Source organism: Mustela nivalis (genome assembly GCF_964662115.1).
Source record: "Mustela nivalis genome assembly, chromosome: 1".
NCBI classification, from domain to species: Eukaryota; Metazoa; Chordata; class Mammalia; order Carnivora; family Mustelidae; genus Mustela; species Mustela nivalis.
Window position 1 is genome coordinate 194,602,604 of NC_139020.1, and position 22,305 is coordinate 194,624,908.

The 22,305-nt window shown below is 42.5% G+C and overlaps 1 protein-coding gene and 1 long non-coding RNA gene across 5 annotated transcripts in view; both read left to right on the top strand.

The window, feature by feature from the left end:
* Positions 1 to 73: 73 nt before the first annotated feature.
* On the top strand, positions 74 to 1,629 carry LOC309858973. The gene is made up of 3 exons (XR_014308467.1): positions 74 to 755; positions 865 to 1,272; positions 1,371 to 1,629. It is a non-coding gene; the product is annotated as an uncharacterized lncRNA (long non-coding RNA).
* A 3,798-nt stretch (positions 1,630 to 5,427) lies between these two features.
* Positions 5,428 to 22,305, top strand: part of NEK4 (NIMA related kinase 4) — a 36,609-nt gene continuing 19,731 nt past the window's right edge. For 2 of the 4 annotated variants that reach the window (XM_082701439.1, XM_082701440.1), the window contains exons 1-10: positions 5,428 to 5,734; positions 7,499 to 7,765; positions 9,370 to 9,567; positions 9,970 to 10,077; positions 11,499 to 11,653; positions 13,420 to 13,561; positions 15,704 to 16,108; positions 20,362 to 20,511; positions 21,048 to 21,194; positions 21,870 to 21,936. In XM_082701439.1, coding sequence (XP_082557565.1) covers positions 5,642 to 5,734; positions 7,499 to 7,765; positions 9,370 to 9,567; positions 9,970 to 10,077; positions 11,499 to 11,653; positions 13,420 to 13,561; positions 15,704 to 16,108; positions 20,362 to 20,511; positions 21,048 to 21,194; positions 21,870 to 21,936 — 1,732 coding nt within the window. In that variant the 5' untranslated portion in view covers positions 5,428 to 5,641. Of the gene's footprint in view, positions 5,735 to 5,970; positions 6,115 to 7,498; positions 7,766 to 9,369; positions 9,568 to 9,969; positions 10,078 to 11,498; positions 11,654 to 13,419; positions 13,562 to 15,703; positions 16,109 to 20,361; positions 20,512 to 21,047; positions 21,195 to 21,869; positions 21,937 to 22,305 lie in introns of those variants that run through there. The other 2 variants (XM_082701441.1, XM_082701442.1) reach the window with 2 other exon arrangements.

Consider the following 22,305-nt stretch of genomic DNA (forward strand, 5'->3'; position numbering starts at 1 on the left):
CCGTGGCCCTGGTTGGGATGTGCTGGCTGCCATGACCCTGATGGGGTGAGGGGGCCCCAGAGGCCACTTTGATCTCTGTTTGCTTGTCTCGGACTTTGTCTCTCAGAACAGCTTCTGGGAAAACGTTTATCATTCCCAGGCCGGAATGACCTTCTGGTCTGTTTTCTGGCCTTCGTGGAAGATGAGATGGATCAACATGGAATTGCCTTTGAGGTTCTGTTGATTTGCTGCATGGGTATCAACGGAATCCTTGGTGGGCTGGGCATGGTGCCAGGCGCCAGGACACAGTGTTGAGCTCGAGTACCTTGTTGTGTTCAGTGATCTGGTGCATTGGGAAAAAGAGCCAGAGGACTCAAAGGAAGCTCAGTGAGGGTCAGGGGTGTCAGAAACTAAGAGCAGCACGAAGGAGCTGTAGTAATCTGGAAGAGGCAGAGCTCACTCCCACAGGGCTTAGGGGAAGGTTCCTAGAGGAGGAGCCTGGGAAATGGAGCAGCCCTTGGACAGGAAGAGGAAAATGGGTGGGTAGGTGTGAAGCATGCTTGGGGAAGGTGCAGTTGCCTGCATCCTGGAAGCTGGACCTGATGAAGAGAGTGGCGCAGGAGGCTCGGAAGTGGTGGTTTGGGGTCAGTCTGGCACTGAAGTCTGAAAGGGGCCCATCTTTGGTGGAAAACACTGAAGATCTTTTGAGCAGGGGTGTGGGAAGATCGAGATTGGACTGTTGGGAGATGGGCAGCACCAAACTTGGCCCATAGAAGGTTCAAGAACTACATTTGTGTGGCTTGTGGGGAGGAGAGAGGGTATGGGGAGAGCTGATAGTGACGAGTGCCTGACCAGCTTCTCGGCGTCTTTTGTGTCCTACCTCAGATACTACTCCCAACTACCCCCAAGAGATGGATACCATTACTGCTTCCACATCAGGGATGATGAGGAGAGGCTGCTCCCCCTGTGGGTGAGGAAGGTGGTGGATGGGTGGACAGAAAGCAGGTGTGGTTTGGAAGATTGCACGCACCTGAGGGCCTGAGAGGGGGGCTGTGCTGCTGGTGCAAACGGATGGCACTCAGGACAGAGGACAGCTCAGACCGGCTCGGAGCTCTGCCCATACAGAGAAATGCCGGCTTGATTTGCTTAGAGCTTCTCCATCCGATATGGCCAAACTGAACTCATGACTTTCTCTACCCGTCTTGCACTCCACCACCAAGCCTGGTCTTCTCCTCTTGTTGTCCACCCCAGCGAGGACCACCACCGTCCATCCAGGCATCCACACCAGAAAAGGTGGGTGGCATTCTACGTGGTTTATGCCCCTAGATTCCCTGCCCCTCACCCCTTTCTAAATATCTTCCTAATCCATTCACTTCTCTCCAAATCCCTAGTCACCACCGAGTCTAAGCCATCTTCATCTCTCACCTACATGGCTGCTCCCCCTACCTCCACCCTCCTCCTACAGCGTGCTCTCCGGCGGCAGCCAGAGCCATCATTAAAAAAGGTTGATCTGCGGGGTGCCTGGGTGGTTCAGTGGGTTAAAGCCCCTGCCTTCGGTTCAGGTCATGATCCCAGGATCCTGGGATCGAGCCCCACATCAGGCTCTCTGCTCCGTGGAGAGCCTGTTTCCTCCTCTCTCTCTCTCTGCCTGCCTCTCTGCCTACTTGTGATCTCTTTCTGTTAAATAGATAAATAAAATCTTTAAAAAAAAAAAAAAAGGTTGATCTGCTTGAGATGTTTCCCTATCTTACACATTTCCAGGTCCTGAGTGGTCTGGCTCCTGCTGACCCCTCCATCTCACTCAGCCATGCCTGCCCACCTTGGGTCTCAACTTCAGCCACACAGATTTTTTTCTGATCTGTATAGGCAGGTGCTCTTTCACTCATTCATTTGTCAGCCCCCCTTTGTCATCCATTCACACCTGCTGTGCACCAGGCCCACGTCAGCTGCTGGGGTTGGGGTCTTGAAGTAGACAGGCCTGGCCCGGTGCTGAGTTCACCCTGAACTGCAGAGATGAAGTCACAAAATAAGTCCATTGAGCCTTACCATATGGTGCTCCCTTCACCTGAAAAAAGTTTTCCTGCAAACTTCAGTTCAAGGAATGGTAGCTTGGGACAACCTACCCTGGATGCCCGGCCTGGGGCTGGTGACACTGACCTCAGTTGGCAAGGTTAACACATTAGCATGCTTCATTGATTAATGATCACCTCTCTCTTCAACTGTAAGCCCTACGGTGGAAGGACTTTGTTTGTCTTGTTCAGTTTGTGCCTCCAGGGGAGGGCACTAGCCTTGTGCTATGCAGGCTCACATTAAATGCCTATAGAATGAATGATAGGCTTAAAAAGGAGCAAGTTGCAGGAGGTAAAAAGCAGGGAGCAAAGTACAGAACCTTGGAGAAACTCAAACCTGAGAGAATCAGGAGAAGTCAAAAGAAGAGGAGTAGACAGGAGGAGCAGGAGAACCAGAATTAAGTTGTAGAAACCAAGAAAGGAGAGAACTCACCAGAGGGGCAAGGGCTACCGAGGGGAAGAGGGATGGATGGAGACGAAAAATGCATCTCGGGAATCTGAGTCATTTTCCAGGAAGCTCTCTTGATGGCATGTGGGGCCAGGTAACTATAGGGATTTTAGGAGCAGTGAGCTGTAAGCCTTCTAGAATGTTGTTTTGAATGTTGACCAATGAAAGACAAAATTGCAAACTGCAAAACAAAATATATATGTTTATTTGGGGTGTTAGAGATTGCAATCCAGGAAGCACAGGTTCCACCAAAACAAAAGACAAGCTCTGAAGAGACAAAGGAATTGAGAGTTTTTAAAGAAGAAAGAGGCCATTTACATCAGTTGTTTTGAACAAAATGTGATCAGTGCTGGTATAGTTTTAGTTGTACTAACCTATATGTGATCGATTGTCAGGGCTAGTGTTAGGCAGAAAGTCCATTTATGTCCCTTTTGCCATGTAGCTGATGCCTTGGCTTTTACCTGAGTTCAGCAAAAATTCTGAGAATTTGAGACAGAAAACATGAATAAGCTCCATTTCCTCAACAACCTCAATGTCCTCCTGGCTCCATTTTAAAGAACCCTGTTAGCAATGCTGACTGCAATTTATTCTCTCTGTTAGCATGAGTTTCTTTACTTCCCAGAGACTCAGTTTCTTTAACTGTAAAAATGAGGATGACAATAGTACCAGCTTCACAGGGTTGATGTAAGGATTAAAGAAACTAATGCACTTGTCTGTAATAGGGGGATGGGGATTAACTGGGAAAAAAACAATAGTATTATTAAAAAAGAAACAACAAGCCCCAGATGGAGACATATCCCCCCTCACCCAGCCCCCAACAGCAAACCAAGACTTAATTACAGTTTCAACCAACCCAAGAATGTGACCTTCTAACAGTCAATCTGAAATTTCCTGATCAGCACTAGTGAGATAATCTGTACAATTAAAAATGCTGCCATTCTCTTCCCCACAAAAAAAAAAAAAAAGAAGATGCCCTGGTCTGAAACTTTCAGTAATAACTAAAAGTTATTTCTTTTTTCTCTCTCTCTCTCTTTTTTTCCAGTAATAATTTCCTTGCCTTGCTTTCCTTCCAGTAAAAACTTTCCATTGTAAACAACTCCTTAGAGTATCTCTCTACTTGCTAGCCAGGATGCTGCTTGATTCATGAATCACTTAATAAAGTCGATCAGATCTTCAAATTTACTTGGTTGAATTTCTGTTCTTTAACATTTCCATTCTCAACAGGGGCGATATTGCCCCCAACGGGGCAAAAATTGGTTCTTGGATGTAGACAAATCTTGTATTTCAAAGGGATGGATTTCAGATCCTTGAGAAAGACGCACCTGGGTCCTGGGAGATATACACCTATCTATCTAATAGGGACATTGGAAGGATTTACAATTGTGAGGTCTTTTAGGTAAATGCTCTAGGAGAGGGAAGGGAAATGTCAGTTGGATCAAACTATGAACTCTTTTGAGAGCTTTGAGCTTTCACACACGGGTCTTTTAAGGAGAGTTCTCCCATGGACACTGCCTTAATAACCTTAAGCTGTTAAAAATCAAGAACAGACACTTCTCCAATCAAGACATACAAATGGCTATCAGACACATGAAAAAATGTTCATCATCACTAGCCCTCAGGGAGATTCAAATTAAAACCACATTGAGATACCACCTTACACCAGTTAGAATGGCCCAAATTAACAAAACAGGAAACAACATGTGTTGGAGGGGATGTGGAGAAAGGGGAACCCTCTTACTCTGTTGGTGGGAATGCAAGTTGGTGCAGCCTCTTTGGAGAACAGTGTGGAGATTCCTCAAGAAATTAAAAATAGAACTTCCCTATGACCCTGCAATTGCACTCCTGGGTATTTACCCCAAAGATAAAGATGTCGTGAAAAGAAGGGTCATCTGTACCCCAATGTTTATAGCAGCAATGGCCACGGTCGCCAAACTATGGAAAGAACCAAGATGCCCTTCAACAAACAAATGGATAAGGAAGATGTGGTCCATATACACTATGGAATATTATGCCTCCATCAGAAAGGATGAATACCCAACTTTTGCAGCAACATGGACGGGACTGGAAGAGATTATGCTGAGTGAAATAAGTCAAGCTGAGAGAGTCAATTATCATATGGTTTCACTTATTTGTGGATCATAACAAATATCATGGAGGACAAGGGGTGTTAGAGAGGAGAAGGGAGTTGGGGTAAATTGGAAGGGGAGGTGAATCATGAGAGACTATGGACTCTGAAAAACAATCTGAGGGATTTGAAGTGGCGGGGGTGGAGGGGGGTGGGGATGGGTGGGAGGTTGGGGTACCAGGTGGTGGGTATTATAGAGGGCACGGATTGCATGGAGCACTGGGTGTGGTGAAAAAATAATGAATGCTGTTTTTCTGAAAATAAATAAATTAATTTAATTAAAAAAAATCAAGAATTCGGTCAAGTCATAGTGCAGGAGGTTGGACGGTTATGAGAGTACTTTGCATTTCTTAATGCACAAGCTGAAGCTTTTAGGGGTGAAGTGTAGTGGTATGCGGATTACTAGATGCATTACGTTAACCATTGTGTGATAAAGCCAATATTACCCATGTTATTTGTAGACTCTAGTCTTGTCATCCCTCGATTAGAATGGGAGCCTCGGGAGGAGAGGGAATTTGTCGGTCTGGCACACAGTAGGAGGTTAATAAAGTTATTTGTAAAATGTAAAATGACGAATTTTACATTCTTCAACTGAGATCAACTACGTGCTCAATACGTGGAAGCTTCCACTATTTTATTGTGCCCGGCAACCCGGAAGTTCTCGGCGGTGGAACTGAGGCAGAAGGTGCGCGCCCTAAATCCAGCGGAGTCGCTCTGGCCCCCCGGAGCCTGAGCTCTATGGCGGGTCCTCCTGGATGGCGGAACCGCTCTGGCCGCCCAGCGCTTCGGCTTTGTGGTGGATGCTTCCGGTCCGTGGGAGCATGCGCGGGACTGCGCTAGCCGGGATCGCTATGGCAGCGGCGTCGCTGTGGGCCCAGCCTCCGAGCTCGCGTCTGGGCCAGACAGTCTCAGCAGCCGCCAGCACCGCGGCCTCTTGGGCATGAGCGGGGTCGCCCGCCGCGGCCCGAGACCCTGGCCGCCGCTGCCGCCGCATCCCAGCTTTGGGCGGGCGCCGGGAACATGCCCCTGGCCGCCTACTGCTACCTTCGGGTCGTGGGCAGGGGCAGCTACGGGGAGGTGACGCTCGTGAGGCACCGGCGGGACGGCAGGCAGGTCGGCGGGGTTGGGGCCCGGCAGGGGGTGGAGGGCAGGTAGCGATATGCGGAGGCCGCCGTCCAAAGGCTGGGCTGCGGGTGGACTCACCTCGGATGTCACTTCAGGGAAACCGTCCCATGCCACCAAGACTAGGCCAGGCCTTACTGTAATATGCGCCCCTACTTCCTGTAGTTCTCCTTGGTATTAATTGTTACCCTTGATCTACACACCTTCTCGGCTCTTGACAGCTCTGTCAGGTCATCCATTTCCACAGTCTAACACAGCGCCTGGCGGGTATTACTCTTTGGAGGAAGGGCCGCATACATCCGACCCGGAGACTACGGGACTCACTTAAAACCCATCACCTTCCCGCCAGACCTTTCCCGGTCCCCATTTCTGTGAGTAGCACCACCAGCCGTCCAGTTGCCCAAACCGGTTACACCCAAGGGTCATTCTTGACACACACCACTGCCCCCATTCATCTGTCCACTAAGCCAGCAGGCTTCTTCTCTCTCCACTGGTATCACTGCAGTCCAGGACATCCTGCTCTTTAGCTGAGCTGGGGCGGTGGCCTCCACGGATCCTCCCCTGCCGCCTGGCTCACCGCCTGGCTCGCTCTTCAGTCCATCACTTTCATTGCCATCTCAGTGATCCTTCTAAAACTTACAGCTAATGTTGTCACTCCTGTCTTTAAAGCCCTTTATCCCATGACCCTCAGGATGATGAGCCAGTTCTTTAAAATGGTTTTTGAGTAGGGTGACCATATAATGTGTCGCACCAACTGGGACAGTTTCGAAACTGAGAGGAGGTGCTATTAATAATTACACCAGGACAATGGCAGTGCCCCCAGATAAGCTGAAAAGTCCCAAGTATAAGGCCCGCTAGCCTATTCTGCCTGATGTCAGGGGCTGGTAGCTCTGCCTAGAACACAAGCTCAGGTATAAGAGATTTATTCAGTAGCAATAAGGGGATGAGATGGGAGTGTCAATGAATTTTTGAGTGGAGGATGGAATATTGATGGTGGTAAGAGTCCCTCACACTTGAGCAGTAGTTTATATTTTAGAAAACACACACACACACATATATATATATATATTATATATATATGCTTTTGATTAATGTATTGCATAGACTGTTCATTGGTCATAAGCAATGTAATTAGGTGTTAGGGGATATTGATTTTTTTTTTAAAGATTTTATTTATTTATTTGACAGAGAGAGATCACAAGCAGGCAGAGAGGCAGGCAGCGAGAGAGGAGGAAGCAGGCTCCCCGCCGAGCAGAGAGTCCGATGCGGAGCTCGATCCCAGGACCCTGAGATCATGACTTGAGCCGAAGGCAGTGGCCTAACCCACTGAGCCACCCAGGCGCCCCTGACTTTTTTTTTTTAAGTGGGAATAATTTTTTTTTTTTAGATTTTATTATTTATTTGACACAGAGAGTTGTATGTTAACATGGACTCATTTTTTAGCCATTAATGAAATGGTAAAATGCAGGTGGAAAGTATAATAAATTCTTTGTGATCCTCCAGCCTGTTGTAAGTATAAGCTGTTGAAAATATCAGTAAATTATAATTTACAAATCTTTACAAATTACAAATATTACAAAAGACTTACACCCCTTTTCCCCAGTTTTGTGCTTTGTGAATAACAAAATGAATAGGCTATCTGACAGGCTCCAGGAGGTTGGTTTTGAGGACAGTCAGGAGAACTCTTAAATATTCTGAACGTATAAAACTGTATGCTTATTTGCACATTGTAAAATCAACGTGTTTTCACTGTAGTATGTCATCAAAAAGCTGAACCTCCGAAATGCCTCCAGCCGAGAGCGACGAGCCGCTGAACAGGAAGCTCAGCTCTTGTCTCAGTTGAAGCACCCTAATATTGTCACCTACAAGGAGTCGTGGGAGGGAGGTGACGGTCTGCTGTACATCGTCATGGGCTTTTGCGAAGGAGGTGATCTGTACCGAAAGCTCAAAGAACAGAAGGGGCAGCTTCTGCCTGAGAGTCAGGTGGTGGAATGGTTTGTTCAGATCGCCATGGCTCTGCAGGTACTGTCCAGACACAGCATTCCACTTGCTTCAGGGTGACAGGGGGATGGCAAGTGGATTTTAGGAAAATCCTTCCCCAAAGCTTACATGAAAAAAATGTATTTAAAAAAAAAAATCATTTATGAAGTGGACCTAGGGCCTCTTGCTATAGCATTAGAGTGTTTCTGAATGAATGATGTCTATATTGAAGTAGATGTGGATTTCAGTTTGCAAGGGATACCAGTTCTCTGTTCATTTAGTATTTATGCCAAAATCAATTCTAAGGGTCCTGAGCTGACAGAGCAACAAATGACCATGTCTGTAATCAACTGGTCAGCTGTGTCATACTGGAAGGTGGTTGGGCTAATTAACATGCTTGAACTGTGGGGATATGGGCTTTAACTCCACTGTGGCAGAGTGAGTGGAAATACAAAATATGTCTGTTTGAATATACACACATTCAAATGTGAGACTGTGGAATACCACTCTGGAACTGGGCAGACTTGTCCAGAATGGATTGACCTTGTGTAAATTTTAAGATATGCTGTCTAACTGTTGGTGGGAATACAAGCCACTCAGGGTGGTAGTTCCTCAAAAAGTTGAAAACAGAGCTACCCTATGATCCAGCAATTGCACTACTGAGTATTTATTCTAAAGATAGAAATGTAGTGATATGAAGGGGCGCGTGCACCCGAATGTTTATAGCAAGGTTTATAGCAGCCATGTCTGCAACAGCCAAACTATGGAAAGAACCTAGATGTTCATCAGATGAATGGGTAAAGAAGATGTGATGTGTATATATACAATGGAATACTATGCAGCCATCAAAAGAACCATTTGCAATGATGTGGATGGAACTAGAGGGTATTATGCTGAGCGAAATAAGTCAATCAGAGAAAGACAATTATCATATGATCTCTCTGATATGAGGAATTTGAGAGGCAGGGCGGGGGTTGTGGGGGTAGGGAAGGTAAAAAGGAAACAAGATGGGATTGGGAGGGAGACAAACCATAAGAAAGTATTAATCTCACAAAACAAACTGGGGTTGCTGGAGGGTAGGGGGGATAGGGATAGGGTGGCCGGGTTATGGACACTGGGGAGGGTATGTGCTGTGGTGAGTGCTGTGAACTGTGTAAGCCTGACAATTCACAGACCTGTACCCCTGGGGCAAATAATAATTATATGTTAATAAAAATAATTTCAAAAAATATATGCTGACTAAATAGAAGTGATCTTGTTATAGTTAGAAATATTATTAAGCTCAGGATTTCATGAGTCTGAGGGGACTGTGCATATGACTCTGTACAAGTTGTCTTCCTCCCTTCAGGGGAAGTTTGTAAGTGTATTTTTAAGTGGAACCGTTTAATGCTAAATGGTGAAATTGTCAAAGTACCCAGCAACAGTTGTGAAGGATACTGGTGCAAATTAATGCATGGAACAAAATTTCCTGCCTTGGAAAGTCGTAAATCCCACTTTCTATTTAGAGATGATAGAACAGTAGTGTCTTGATATTTAGATGACTGAGATGCTTTCACTTGTGCAATTGTTGATGTTGTGTAAGAAGTCAAGAATAAGTAAGTAGATAAGTGTTTTTATGTTTAATGAAGTTTTATTTCTCTCCTCAGTATTTACATGAAAAACACATCCTTCACCGAGATCTGAAAACTCAGAATGTCTTCTTAACAAGAACAAACATCATCAAAGTGGGTGACCTAGGAATTGCTCGAGTGTTAGAGAACCACTGTGACATGGCTAGCACCCTCATTGGCACACCCTACTACATGAGCCCCGAATTGTTTTCAAACAAACCTTACAACTATAAGGTAGGATTGAGTTGCATATGCCAGCTCACCCTGTCTCTAGGACAGTATAACTTCAGAACCCATAAGACAGAGAGTCAGAGGGATTCTCTGTGAATTGGCTTAAGAAAAATGTTTTCTGTTTCTCGGTTTTTCTTGAGATGATTTATTTATTTATTTGAGAGAGAGAGCACGCGTGAGAGCGAGAACCAGCATGGGGAGAGGGAGAAGCAGGCTCCAGCTAAGCAGGGAGCCCGATGTGGGGCTCAATCCCAGAACTCTGGGATCATAACCTGAGCTGAAGGCAGATGTTAACTGCCTGAGCCACCCAGGTGCCCTGAAAATGTTTTTTGTTTTGTTTTGTTTTCAGAGGAAAAATGGCATAGGCATTCTGACATTTGATTATTTCCTATTTTTCTTTTCTAGTCTGATGTTTGGGCACTGGGATGCTGTGTTTATGAAATGGCCACCCTGAAGCATGCTTTCAATGCAAAAGACATGAATTCTTTAGTTTATCGGATTATTGAAGGAAAGGTAAAGACTATTCTGAAATTAATTGTTTTTAATATTTTAAGCAAGGTTAATTTAATGCAGCTTTGTAAGTAGCTATTGGCAAAAATGAGTCATCCTTGATGTCAGGTAGATAGGTAGGAATGTAAGCTCCTTCCATGGGGAAGGTTGAACTAGAAAGAGAAGGGATTGATCATATTTCAATATTAATTTGTAAAGGTTGCTTAATGGTTCTGAAAAAAAATGGCTTTCTGAAAACCATCGCCTTTTAACCACAGGATGTTCAGGTGCCCTGAGAGGATATTCGTAGCTTCCCCTGAGCCACTGTGGTTAAATGGGCCCCATCTAAAAGGAGTCCGCTCTGGGCAATGTACCCATTCCATTCCCAGCTTGGAAGACATTTTGCAATGATGTAAAATAATAATAATAATGATGATGATGATGATAAGTCTACTCTTTGAGGGTGATGCTCCTTTGATAATCACAATTACAAGTAGCCCTTGAAGAGCTGCACAAAGCAGTGTGCATGGAAGAGACACCAGAGCAACCACGTGTATATGTTACTTCCATGAGGCTAGCTGTCCTCTGCAGTGTTAGCCATCCACACGCCATTAAATTTCAAAGCTGCAAACTACCTACTGATTTTAATATGCCAAGACTCATTTTCTTAATTTCAAAATATTGAAAAACACAAAAAAAGTAAAATGTACCCATAATTCTACTACTTAAGTCTCAAACGAGAAAGGAGTAAATTCCCCTCTTTTTAAAATTCTTTTCTCCCCTCTGGAGATGGCCATTGCTAGGAATTTCGTGCGTATCCTTCCTAGCGTTTTCCTGTCTGTATATATATATATACATATATGTATATATATATACATATATACATACATACATATATACATATGTATATATGTATGTATGTATATATGTATATATATATAACAGTCTGGGTGTATATATGCCCATATACACACAGGTGCTTTTAGAGAGTAACTAAGATGGAATCAGGCAGTACGTATTAGTATGCTTAATATACGTGGACATCTTTGTAGTTTGATAGCTGCCATATTTTTTAAGAAGCTGCCTAGCATTTTATTAGAAGGCTATATCATAGGCTATACTATAGCTAGACATTTAAGTTGTTCCCAGTCGTTTACTACTGCAAGAACAAGGCTGCAGTGAATATCCCGGTACATAAGTCTTTAGGAACTCGTGGTCTTATTTCTGAAGGAGACAGTCCTCAAATGGGACTGCTGGTTTGAATCTACTTTTACAGTCTCACAACTTGCTGCTATGACAAGGACATTAGCAAGATTGCTGTATGCTGGCTCTTTTCTGGTTCTGTGTATGATGGCTTTAAAGAGATATTGGGAAACGTCTACTTTTTCCTTATACTTGGCTTCACAAGACCAGAGTCGTAATTGTGATATTATTTCTCTTTGTAGCTGCCACCAATGCCAAAAGATTATAGCCCAGAGCTGGCAGAACTGATAAGAACAATGCTGAGCAAAAGGCCTGAAGAAAGACCCTCCGTGAGGAGCATCCTGAGGCAGCCTTACATAAAGCGCCAGATCTCTCTGTTTCTGGAGGCCACAAAGGCGTAAGATGCTTCCTTACAAATAGATGGCTAAATAGTTGAATAAAAGAAGGTAGCTTCTAATTATACATTTATTAAAAATTTTTTTTTAAATTATAAAAAGTAAAAAAAAAAGAAGGTAGCTTCTATAATTCTCATATGAGAATTTATGGTGAAGTTTTATTTATTTATTTATTCTGAGAGAGAGAGAAGGGAGGAGGGGCAGAGGAAGAGGGAGAGAAAATCTGAAGCAGTCTCCATACCCAGTTCAGACCCCGACATGGGCCTCGATCTCATGACCCTGAGGTCATGACCTGAGCTGGAATCAAGAGTCAGATGCTTAACTGATTGAGCCACCCAGGCGCCCCCGTGGTGAGTTTTTTTAAAACATGAAGGAAAATTGCATGATTAGGGCATGTTTGAGGTTTATGTAATTGCTAAAATCAGAAATCTAGAAAACCAGCTAGAGAATCACTTTAACATTCCTCAGAGGGTTCCAAGACACATTAAGTATGATTGTTTCAAAAGGATATATGTTTTAGAAAGCACATGAAAATGAATTATCTAGGAAGCCTGTTACATGTTATGTACTATGTGAGAGTTATGTTTAAAAATCAAGTGTTCAGGGACGCCTGGGTGGCTCCGTTGGTTGGACAACTGCCTTCGGCTCAGGTCATGATCCCGGGTCCCGGGATCGAGTCCCACATCGGGCTCCCAGTTCCGTGGGGAGTCAGCTTCTCCCTCTGACCTTCTCCTTGCTCATGCTTTCTCTCACTCTCTCTCTCAAATGAATAAATAAAATCTTTAAAAAAAAAAAATCAAGTGTTCAAATTTCTGAGAGCTTCCCTGAGTTTCCCTCTTCACTCATAGTTCTCAAGAGAAAAGTTTATTTCTTTGACTTGCAGGGGTTACCTTCACTAAACAGCTCTTCCATGATCTAAGAGTGATGTGATCTCTACCTTGTGACATGTTAGATTTAAGAGCAATACTAGACAGGCTCCAGGGGATAAAGATAAACCATCTTTTTATTTACACTGTCTATACTTTGCACCAAACAGACCTTTGGCCTTCTACAGACTCGGTCTCATGCTCCTCTTAAATTCTCCAGAGGGTAAGTTAGCTCAGCTGTAGAAACGTCACACTAAAGGAGTCAGGACTATCAATCCTGTACTCTTTTATTCTTTAAGTCCAGGCTGAGCACACCCATCATTTTTGCAGTCAAACTTGGCAAAGCAGTTGTGGTATAATTACAAACATGTGAAGCTTGAAAATTATGCTGGTTCTTCTGTACATGAGGTAATTTCTCATTGGTTTTTCATGGTGGAATAATCTTGTATCTACAGACAGGTTGCAGAGATTGTACAGAGAGTTTCTGTACACCCCTCCCCCAGCTGCTTCTATCATAGACATCTCATATTACTGTGGTGCGTTTGTCAGAACCACGAAAACTACAACAGTACCTGACTGTTGACTAAACTCCAGACTTTATTTGGCTCTCACCGATATTTCTACTAATGGCCTTTTTCTCTTCTAGGGTCCAATTCAGGATACCACATTGCATTTAGTCCTCCTTAATCAACCAAGTCTCTCGCTTTCTTGGTTTTTCATGACCTTGATTGGTTTTGAGGAGTACTAGTCAAATGTTTTGCAGAACGCCCCTTGGTTTTTAGAAAACTATTTTTTCTTAAGTGCAACAGTTTTTATAATGCACACATGCATTACCCAGATATGTAAAAACGTCTCATCTTCACTATACTGATAATAATTTCTTTCTTTTCTTCCTCATAAAGAAAAACCTCCAAAAGTAATATTAAAAATGGTGACTCTAAATCAAAGCCTACTGCTGCAGTGGTCTCTGGAAATGCTGAATCGAGTCATAAAGCCGTTTCCCTCCAGCCACACTCTTCTGAGGGCTCCAAGACATATGGAATGGTATGTATTTTAAAAACCATTAAAGTGATAGGTTATTTAAGCAGGTTGTATGACATGATGTTAGCCATTTTGTAGTGAACCATTCATTGTGTTTAGTGCCTTCCCAATGTTGTGCAGCCATCACCTCTCTCTTGTTCCAAAACATTCCACATCACTGCGAAAGGAAACCCCAGACCTGTTATATGTTATGTACTCATCCTTATGTTAAGTAATCATCCTCATTCTCTCCTCCACCTGACCTCTGGGAACTACCAATGTGTATTCTGTCTCTGTGGGTTTGCCTGTTCTGAGTATTTCATGTGAAAAAATCATAGTATGTGACCTTTCATGTCTGGCTGCTTTCACTGAGCAGGACATTTCGGAGGTAGCATGTGTCAGTTCTCTATCTGTTTTTATTTCTGAGTAATACTCCACTGTACATATGCACCACAGTTTGCTTTTCTATTTGTTCATTGGTGGATATTGAGTTATTTCCACCTTCTGGCTGTTGGTATGAAAATTTGGGTACAAAAACAAAAAAGAAAATTTGGGTACAAGTCTTTGGGTCTCTGTTTGCATTTGTTTTTTGGGATATATACCTAGGAGTGGAATTGCTGGGTCATGTGGTAGTTCTGTATTTACTTTCTGAGAAACCAACATACTGCTTTCCAGAGGGGTTGCATTTTACTTTCCCACCAGCTAATGCACAAGAGCTCTGGTTTCTCTATAATCTCACCAACTTGTCATTTTCTACTTTTCTGATTCTAGCCATCCTGCTGGATATGAAGCGGTATTTCATGTAGTTTTGACTTGCATTTCCCTAATGACTAACAACATAGCATCTGCCCATAAGTTTCTTGGCCATTTGTATTCCTTCTCTGGAGAAATGTCTGTTAAGCACTTTGGCCATTTTTTAGTTGGTTTTTTTTTTTTTTTTTTTTAGTTGGGTTTTTTATATTTTTGTCATTTAGTTCTAAGAGTTCTTTCTATAGTCTGGAGAGTAGATCCTTATCAGATACATTATTTACAAATATTTCTTCTCATGCTGTAGGTTGGCTTGTCACTTTCTTGATAATGTCCCTTTATGTACAAAAGCTTTTAATTTTGATGAAGCCCAAATTATCTATTTTTTCTTACGTTGCTTATGCTTTTGGTGTCATATCTAAGAATTCCTTGCCAATTCCAAGTTCATGATGATGTATGCCTGTGTTTTTTTCTAGGAGTTTTATAATTTCAGCTCATATTTAGGTGGTTGATTCATTTTTTAAATTTTAAGATTGATTCATTTTAAAAATTAAAAATGAATTTAAAATTCATTTTTAAAATTATTTTTTTTTAATTTTTAAGAATCTGCTTAAAAATATTTATTTATTTTGGAGAGAGAGAGAGAGCATGAGCAGTAGGGACAGAGGGAGAGAGAATCTCAAGCAGGCTCCACACTGAGTGCAGAGCCTTATGCTTGGCTCAGCCCCACAACCCTGAGATCACAACCTAAGCTGAAACCATGAGTCAGATGCTTAACCAACTGTGCCAACAAGGTGCCCCAGAATTTGCCATTTTGAGCCACCTCTAAGCCTACAGTTTAGTGTCCTTAACTATTCTCACAATATTGTGCAACCATCACCAGTATCTCCCTTTCATCATTCCAAGTAAACTCTGTACTCATTAAGCAATAGTTCCCCATTCCTCCTGTTCCCAGGCCCTGGTAACCTCTAATCTACTTTCTGTCTCTATGAGTTTGCCGGTTCTAGATGAGTGGAATCATACAGTATGTCCTTTTGTGTCTGGCTTATTTCATTTAGCATGTTTTTAAGGTTCATCCATGTTGTAGCATGTATCAGTACTCCATTCCTTTATATGGCTGAGTAATATTTCACTGTTATGTGTATATCATATTTTGTGTATCCCTTCATCTGCTAATGGACATTTAGGTCATTTCCACCTTTTGTCCAGTGTGAATAATGCTGCTGTAAATCTTTGGTGAGCAATTACCTGTTTGAGTCCCTACTTTCAGTTCTTAGGGATATTTACCTAGGAGTGAGATTGCCAGATCATATGGTGATTCTGTGTCTAACTTTCTGAGGAACCTGCTGTGCCTTTTTTGAGTTGATTTTGTATGGTGTGAGGAGTCCTATAATAAGTTGGAAGCATATTTTCACTCAGGGTGAAGACAAATATTTGTCCCAGGAGAAACCCTTAGTCATTGCCCCCTTGAAGACACCAGCAAGTCTGAAAGGCCACACCTGCAAACCAGACGTGAGCAATACCTCAGAATCATTAGCCACAATCAGTAAAGTGAATATTGACATCTTACCTGCAGAAAGAAGGGATTCCCTGAGCGCCGGCTTAGTTCAGGAGAATCAGCCAAGACACTTAGATGCTGTTCATGAGCTAGAAGGTAACTGCAGTATTTCTCAAGTGAAGGAGAAGCTGCAGGATGGCTCTAAGCCCAGTCCTCAACCCAGAAACCTGACTCCTACATGGTCCTCTGATGATGTCACTGGGGAAAGGAATGACCCAGCGAGACCTCTGCAGCCCCTCAACAAAGACCAGAAGCCGAGAGACCAGGTGAGTGATATGCATGAGAAAGTGCAGTTACAAAGATATGAGTTGTGTTGTTCATTGGGTTCTACTTGGCATTTTAGGAAAATCAGTTAGTCTGTGTGCCATTTTAAACATTATAGAAACCAAAGGATAGGACCCGCAGGATTCTTAGACACCTTGTGCCCCCCACCATAGGGTATCTGGTGGAAGCATGCTATTTTTATGTTTTCTCCCATTTCTTTGTTACTCTTCCTTAGGTTTCCACATGGAAGGGTAGTTCCACCAAGTAGGTAACATCACATTTCTTCTTGTACTTGGAAAGTTAGTGCTTGATCTTACTTCTTAAGGAATAAAAAAAAAGTATTTTATGTGTTGGAACCAAAGGGGAAGGAAGAAAAGAAAAGGAAAGGAGCAAAAGGATTTTGATACTAAGAGACTGTTCTGAGTCAATTTAAAGGTTAACTTCTACTTGAATTTAGACAGAAACTAAGTTAGATGAAATATGGCAATAGCTGAGGATTAGAGAGAAAGCCAGAACATTTGGTGACCTTTTCATTTTTATATGTAAAATATTCTAAAAATATATTTAAGATGTATATTTTAACTATTTTTATAATCTGTGCTAAAATATTTAAATTTGATATATTAAACATATATTTATATTTGATATCTCTATATGACATATAAAAACTATTTTATACAAATATATTCAAAAAATTTTTTATTTATTTGAGAGAGAGAGAGCACACACAAGCAGGGGGGGCAACAGGCAGAGGGAGAAGCAGCAGCAGGCTCCCCACTGAGTAGGGAGCCAGACATGGAGCTTCTTGGTTCTAGGACCCTGGTATCATGGCCTAAGCCAAAGGCAGGCGCTTAACCAGCTGAGCCACCCAGGCGCCCCTATATTCAAATGTTTTAAATAAGTTTTTGTTCTTATGTAAAAGTAAAAGTAAAGCCATTGGATTGAAGTCTTAAACTTTCTTTGGAATTCTTAGTACTTTGTGGATAAAATTATGTGTGTGCTGCTTGTTCTGCTTGATTCTCAAATTACATTCAGATTCACTTCTTTCGTTTTTTTCTGTTTATTTTTTTATTTTTAAAATACCGATTCTGGGGAGCCTGGGTGGCTCAGTGGGTTGAGCCGCTGCCTTCGGCTCAGGTCATGATCCCAGGTCCTGGGATCGAGTCCCGCATCGGGCTCTCTGCTCAGCAGGGAGCCTGCTTCCTCCTCTCTCTCTGTCTGCCTCTGCCTACTTGTGATCTCTGTCTGTCAAATAAATAAATAAAATCTTAAAATAAAATAAAATAAAATAAAATACCGATTCAGTGGTTTTCCGTGTATTTGTAGGGTTGTACAGTCATAACGTCTAATTCCAGAACATTTCCATATCTTAAAAAAAGAGAAACCCCATACCCACTAATAATAGCCCATTGCTCCTTGTCCCCAGCCCCTGGCAACCATCGTCTGTATGGATTTGCCTGTTCTGGGCATGTCATGTACAGGCATACCTCAGAGAAACTGCAGTTTCAAATCCAGGTCACCACTATAGAGCGGATATTGCAATAAAGGTTATCAAATTTAAATTTTGGTTTCCCAGTGCACGTAAGAGTTACATTAAGGCTATAGCCTAACCACTGTCTGAGCATTCAGCACATCACTGTCTGTGTGTTGGTGGAAGGTCTTGCCCTGAGGTTGATTGTTGCCAACTGATCAGGGTGGCGGTTGCTGAAGGCTGGGGTGGCTGAGGCAATTTCTTTCAACAGGACGACAGTGAAGTTTGCCGCATCTATTGACGCTTCCTTTTACTTAAACACTTAGAAGCCATTGTAGCCATTATTAATTGGCCTAGTTTTAATATTGTTGTGTCTCAAGGAATAAGAAGGCCTGAGGAGAGATGGAGAGATGGAGAACAGCCAGTCAGTAGAGCGTGGGAACACACACATTTGTCAATTAAGTTCTCCATCTTTTATGGATCCTTTGTGGTTTTCCCAAACAATTACAATAGTAACATCAGCCATCACTGATTACAGATCACCATAACAAATGCAGTACTATTGAAAATGTTTGAAACATTGTGAGAAGTACTAAAATGTGACACTGAGACATAAAGTCAGCAGATGCTATTGGAAAAATGGCACTGATAGACTTACTCGTTGCAGGGTTGCCACAAACTTTTCCATTTGTAAAAAAAACAAACACACAATTGTCTTTGAAGCATAAAAAAGTGGAGCACAGTAAAATGAGGTATGCCTGTAAAGAGAATCATGAAATTTGTGGCCTTTTGTGGCAGCTTCTTTTACTTAGCATGATGTTTTCAAGGTTTACTCATGTTGTAGCATCTACTAGTATTGCATTCCTTTAAATTTTTTTTTTACTTTTTTTAAGGAATTTTTTTTTTTTTTTAAGATTTTATTTGTTTTAAGAGCAAGAGAGAACATGAACGGGGGGAGGGGTAGAGGGAGAAGCAGACTTTCCGCTGAATAGGGAGCCTGATGCAGGACTCGATCCCAGGACCCTGGGATCCTGACTTGAGCTGAAGGCAGATGCTAAATTGTCTGAGCCCCCCAGGGACCCCTGCATTCCTTCTTAAATTGCCAAATAAATTCATATTTTATTACCCATTCATCAGTTCGTGAACATTTGGGTTGTTTTCACTTTTTAGTCACTATGGATAATGCTATTATGAACATTCTTTTTTGTTGTTGTTGTTTCTGTTATGAACACTCTTATACTAGTTTGTGTGTGGACATGTTTTCGGTTCTCTTGGATATATACTCTATGATTGGAATTGCTGGGTCATATGGTAACTCTATGTTTAACTTTTTGAGGAACTCTAGGACTGTTTTCCAGAGCAACTACATCATTTTACTTCTCAACAATATGTGAGAGTTGCAGTTTCTCCTCATCCTCGCCAGTACTTCCTATTTTGTTTTTTTGATTCTTGCTATCCTAATGAGTGTGAAATGTATCTTACTTTGGTTTGGACTTGCATTCCCTGATAACTAATGATGTTGAGCACCTTTTCATGTGCTTATTGGCCATTTGTATACCTGCTTTGAGGAAATATCTATTCAGATCCTTTTTCCCCCCTGAGATTTTATGTATGTATTTATTTGAAAGGGAGAGTGGGCAGGCTGGGGGAGGAGCAGAAGGAGAGAGAGAGAGAATCTCAAGCTGACTCCATGTGGAGCATGGGACTCCATCTCATGACCCTGCAATCATGACCTGAGCCAAAATCAAGAGTTGGCTGCCTAATTGACTGAGCTACCCAGGCACCCCAGAAAATAAGTTTTTGTTTTGTTTTTTTATTTTAACTGTAAATCGACGGGGCATCTCGGTGGCTCAGTGGATTAAGCCTCTGCCTTCAGCTCAGGTCATGATCTCAGGGTCCTGGATTAAGCCCCGAATCAGGCTCTCTGCTGAGCAGGGAGCCTGCTTCCTCTCTCTCTCTGTCTGCATCTCTGCCTACTTGTGATCTCTCTCACTCTCTGTCAAATAAATAAATAAAATCTTTTTTTTAAATGTAAATTTAAAAAGTAAATAAAAAATATCAGTAGTCTCAGGTTAATAACAATCTGAGTAATTTAATTAAACTAATTATTTAGTTGGGAGGGGCGCCTGGGTGGCTCAGATGGTTAGGTGTCTGCCTTTGGGTCGGGTCATGATCTCCAGGTCCTGGGGTTGGGCTCCTGGCTCACACAGGTGACCCCAAATAAATAATTACATATATTTTTAAAGATTTAAAAAAGATATTTAATGAAGATTAAATAAAGATCTTTATTCATTTGAGACAAAGAGATACAGACAAAGACAGCATGAGCAGGGGGAGAGGCAAAGGGAGAGGGGTCACCTGTGTGGTGCAGTTTGTTAAGTGTCCAGCTCTTGGTTTTGGCTCAGGTTGAGATGTCGATTGTAAGTTGGAGCCCTACCTCAGGCTCTGCACTGAGCCTGTAGCCCTCTTGGGATTCTCTGCCCCTCCTGTTCATTCCCCACACCCCCCATTCTGTCTCTCTAAAATAAATTTAAAAATCTTTTTTAAAAAGTAAGTACTTATTTTTATTTGGGAGAAGAGAAAAAAAGCCAGAATATATGGGTAACTGATGTCAGCACTTTGTTTTTGCCTGTCAGCACTGCAAATGAGCATGCATTTTGAGAAAGACATTCCTCCTTCTCATTTCCAGTTATAATTTTATAATAGTTTGGCCATTTGGAAGTTCAAAAGACTATTTCATTATTCTGTTTTCTTTTTTGTTTGTTTCATTTTATTATTTTTAAGGATCAAGTTCCTGGTGAATGTGTTACAGAAAAACCAGACAGAACCCAACCGGGTTTAAAGCCACAGAGCTCCTGCTCTGAGCCTTCCCTTTCTCGACAGCGACGACAGAAGAAAAGAGAACAGCCCGAGCACAGTGGGGAAGAGAGACAGGTCAGTAGAGAGCTCGGTGGAGTAAGTCATTGTTCTGCAGCTTGGGAAATAGACTTCATTTAGAAGGATTAGCAGTTGCCCAAAAGGCTTGAAAGAAATGCGGGAGCATGTGGAGTGGGGTGGCAATGGGGAGATGCTAACTATTAGTTTCCAAATCTCAGTGAGTTGGAAACAGAGTAAAGATTTTATCTTCCCCAGCAAAAATGGACAGGTCATCTTGAGAGTTCAGGGAACAAGCTAACAAGAGTAGATCTCTGATCCCTCCTGTGTTACACTGATGAAAAGTTTCTCCCTCTACATAAAATCCTGTCGACACCTCCTTTTTTGAAGTGACTTTCACGAGCACCCTCTCTGTAAGCTTCTTAGATGGTCGTTCACTTTTGGCAGAATTTCTTTTCAATAAACCTCAATGTTTTGAAGTTTTTGAGAACATTAACAAATACAGAGGAGGCTTATTGGTGGGGGAACTTTGGAGGTGGCTGTATAGGAAATTGATAATTTCCCACTTCCCCCTTTTTTAATTATTTAAATTCCAGGAGGCTGCTCCTCAACTTTTGCCTTCTCTTCCCATTGTTGGAAAAATGGATGTCACATTAACACAAAAAGATGCTGAAAACCAAAGAGGAGTGGCCATTGGGTGTGCTGCAAGCTGTTCGAGGAGCAGGGAGGTGTCTTCATCAAAGGTTTGCGGGAGTGTATATTGGATTTTTTCCCAACCCTATAAAACTTTTTGGTTGTAAAAATCCTGCATATGTTGTGAAGTTTTATATTAAAACATCTTAGCCGGGGCACCTGGGTGGCTCAGTCGGTTGCATATCTGCCTTCACGTCAGGTTGTGTTCCCAGGGTCCTGGGATTGAGCCCTGAGTTGGGCTTCCTGCTCAGTGGGGAGCCTGCTTATTTTCTCCCTCTTCGTGCTGCTCCCCCTGCTTATGCGAACTCTCTCTCTGTCAAATAAATAAATAAAATCCTTAAAACAAAACAAAACACCTTAACCCCACTTTTTGCCAAACAGCTTAGAGGACCAATTTGTGATTCTCAGCAGAAGCTTTTATTGAAATGGATGGAATCTATAGTTCCAGGGATGGTCACTTCCACTGAATTAAGGAAACTAAGTACATTCTGAATGTGAGAAATGCAAAATTTTCCATTTGCCCTTCTGAAAATGAGTACTTCCCAGAAATAAGGGTTGTGATCATTCCTAGCTAGTAGTTGTGACCATGATGTGAATTGGTTTCACCAGATACTCCTTTAAAGACCTGTGCAGGGCCTGTCCTATAGTGCTGGATGAGACATCAGACATTGCAGCTGTTATAAAAATAGTGAGTAGGAGTGAAAGTAACTTACTCTCTTTAAAAGGATCGACCATTATCAGCAAGAGAGAGGAGACGACTGAAGCAGTCACAGGAAGAGGTGTTTTCCTCAGGTAAAGCTTTCTCTTTCCTTCATCTATTGGAGGTTGTTGGTTTGGCTTATGGATATAACATTGGTTTTGACTGTGAGGTGTGAGGAATTTTCGGCATCATTGATCCATGGGGGAAATTTTTGAAGATTTTTTTGGAAGCATTTTTGAAATTTCTTGGGCTTTTGAAAAGAATCAGGATAGGGAGGTGCCTGGGTGGCTCAGTGGGTTAAGCCACTGCCTTCGGCTCAGGTCATGATCTCAAGGTCCTGGGATCGAGTCCCGCATCGGGCTCTCTGCTCGGCGGGGAGCCTGCTTCCCTCTCTCTCTCTCTCTCTGCCTGCCTCTCCATCTACTTGTGATTTCTCTCTGTCAAATAAATAAATAAAATCT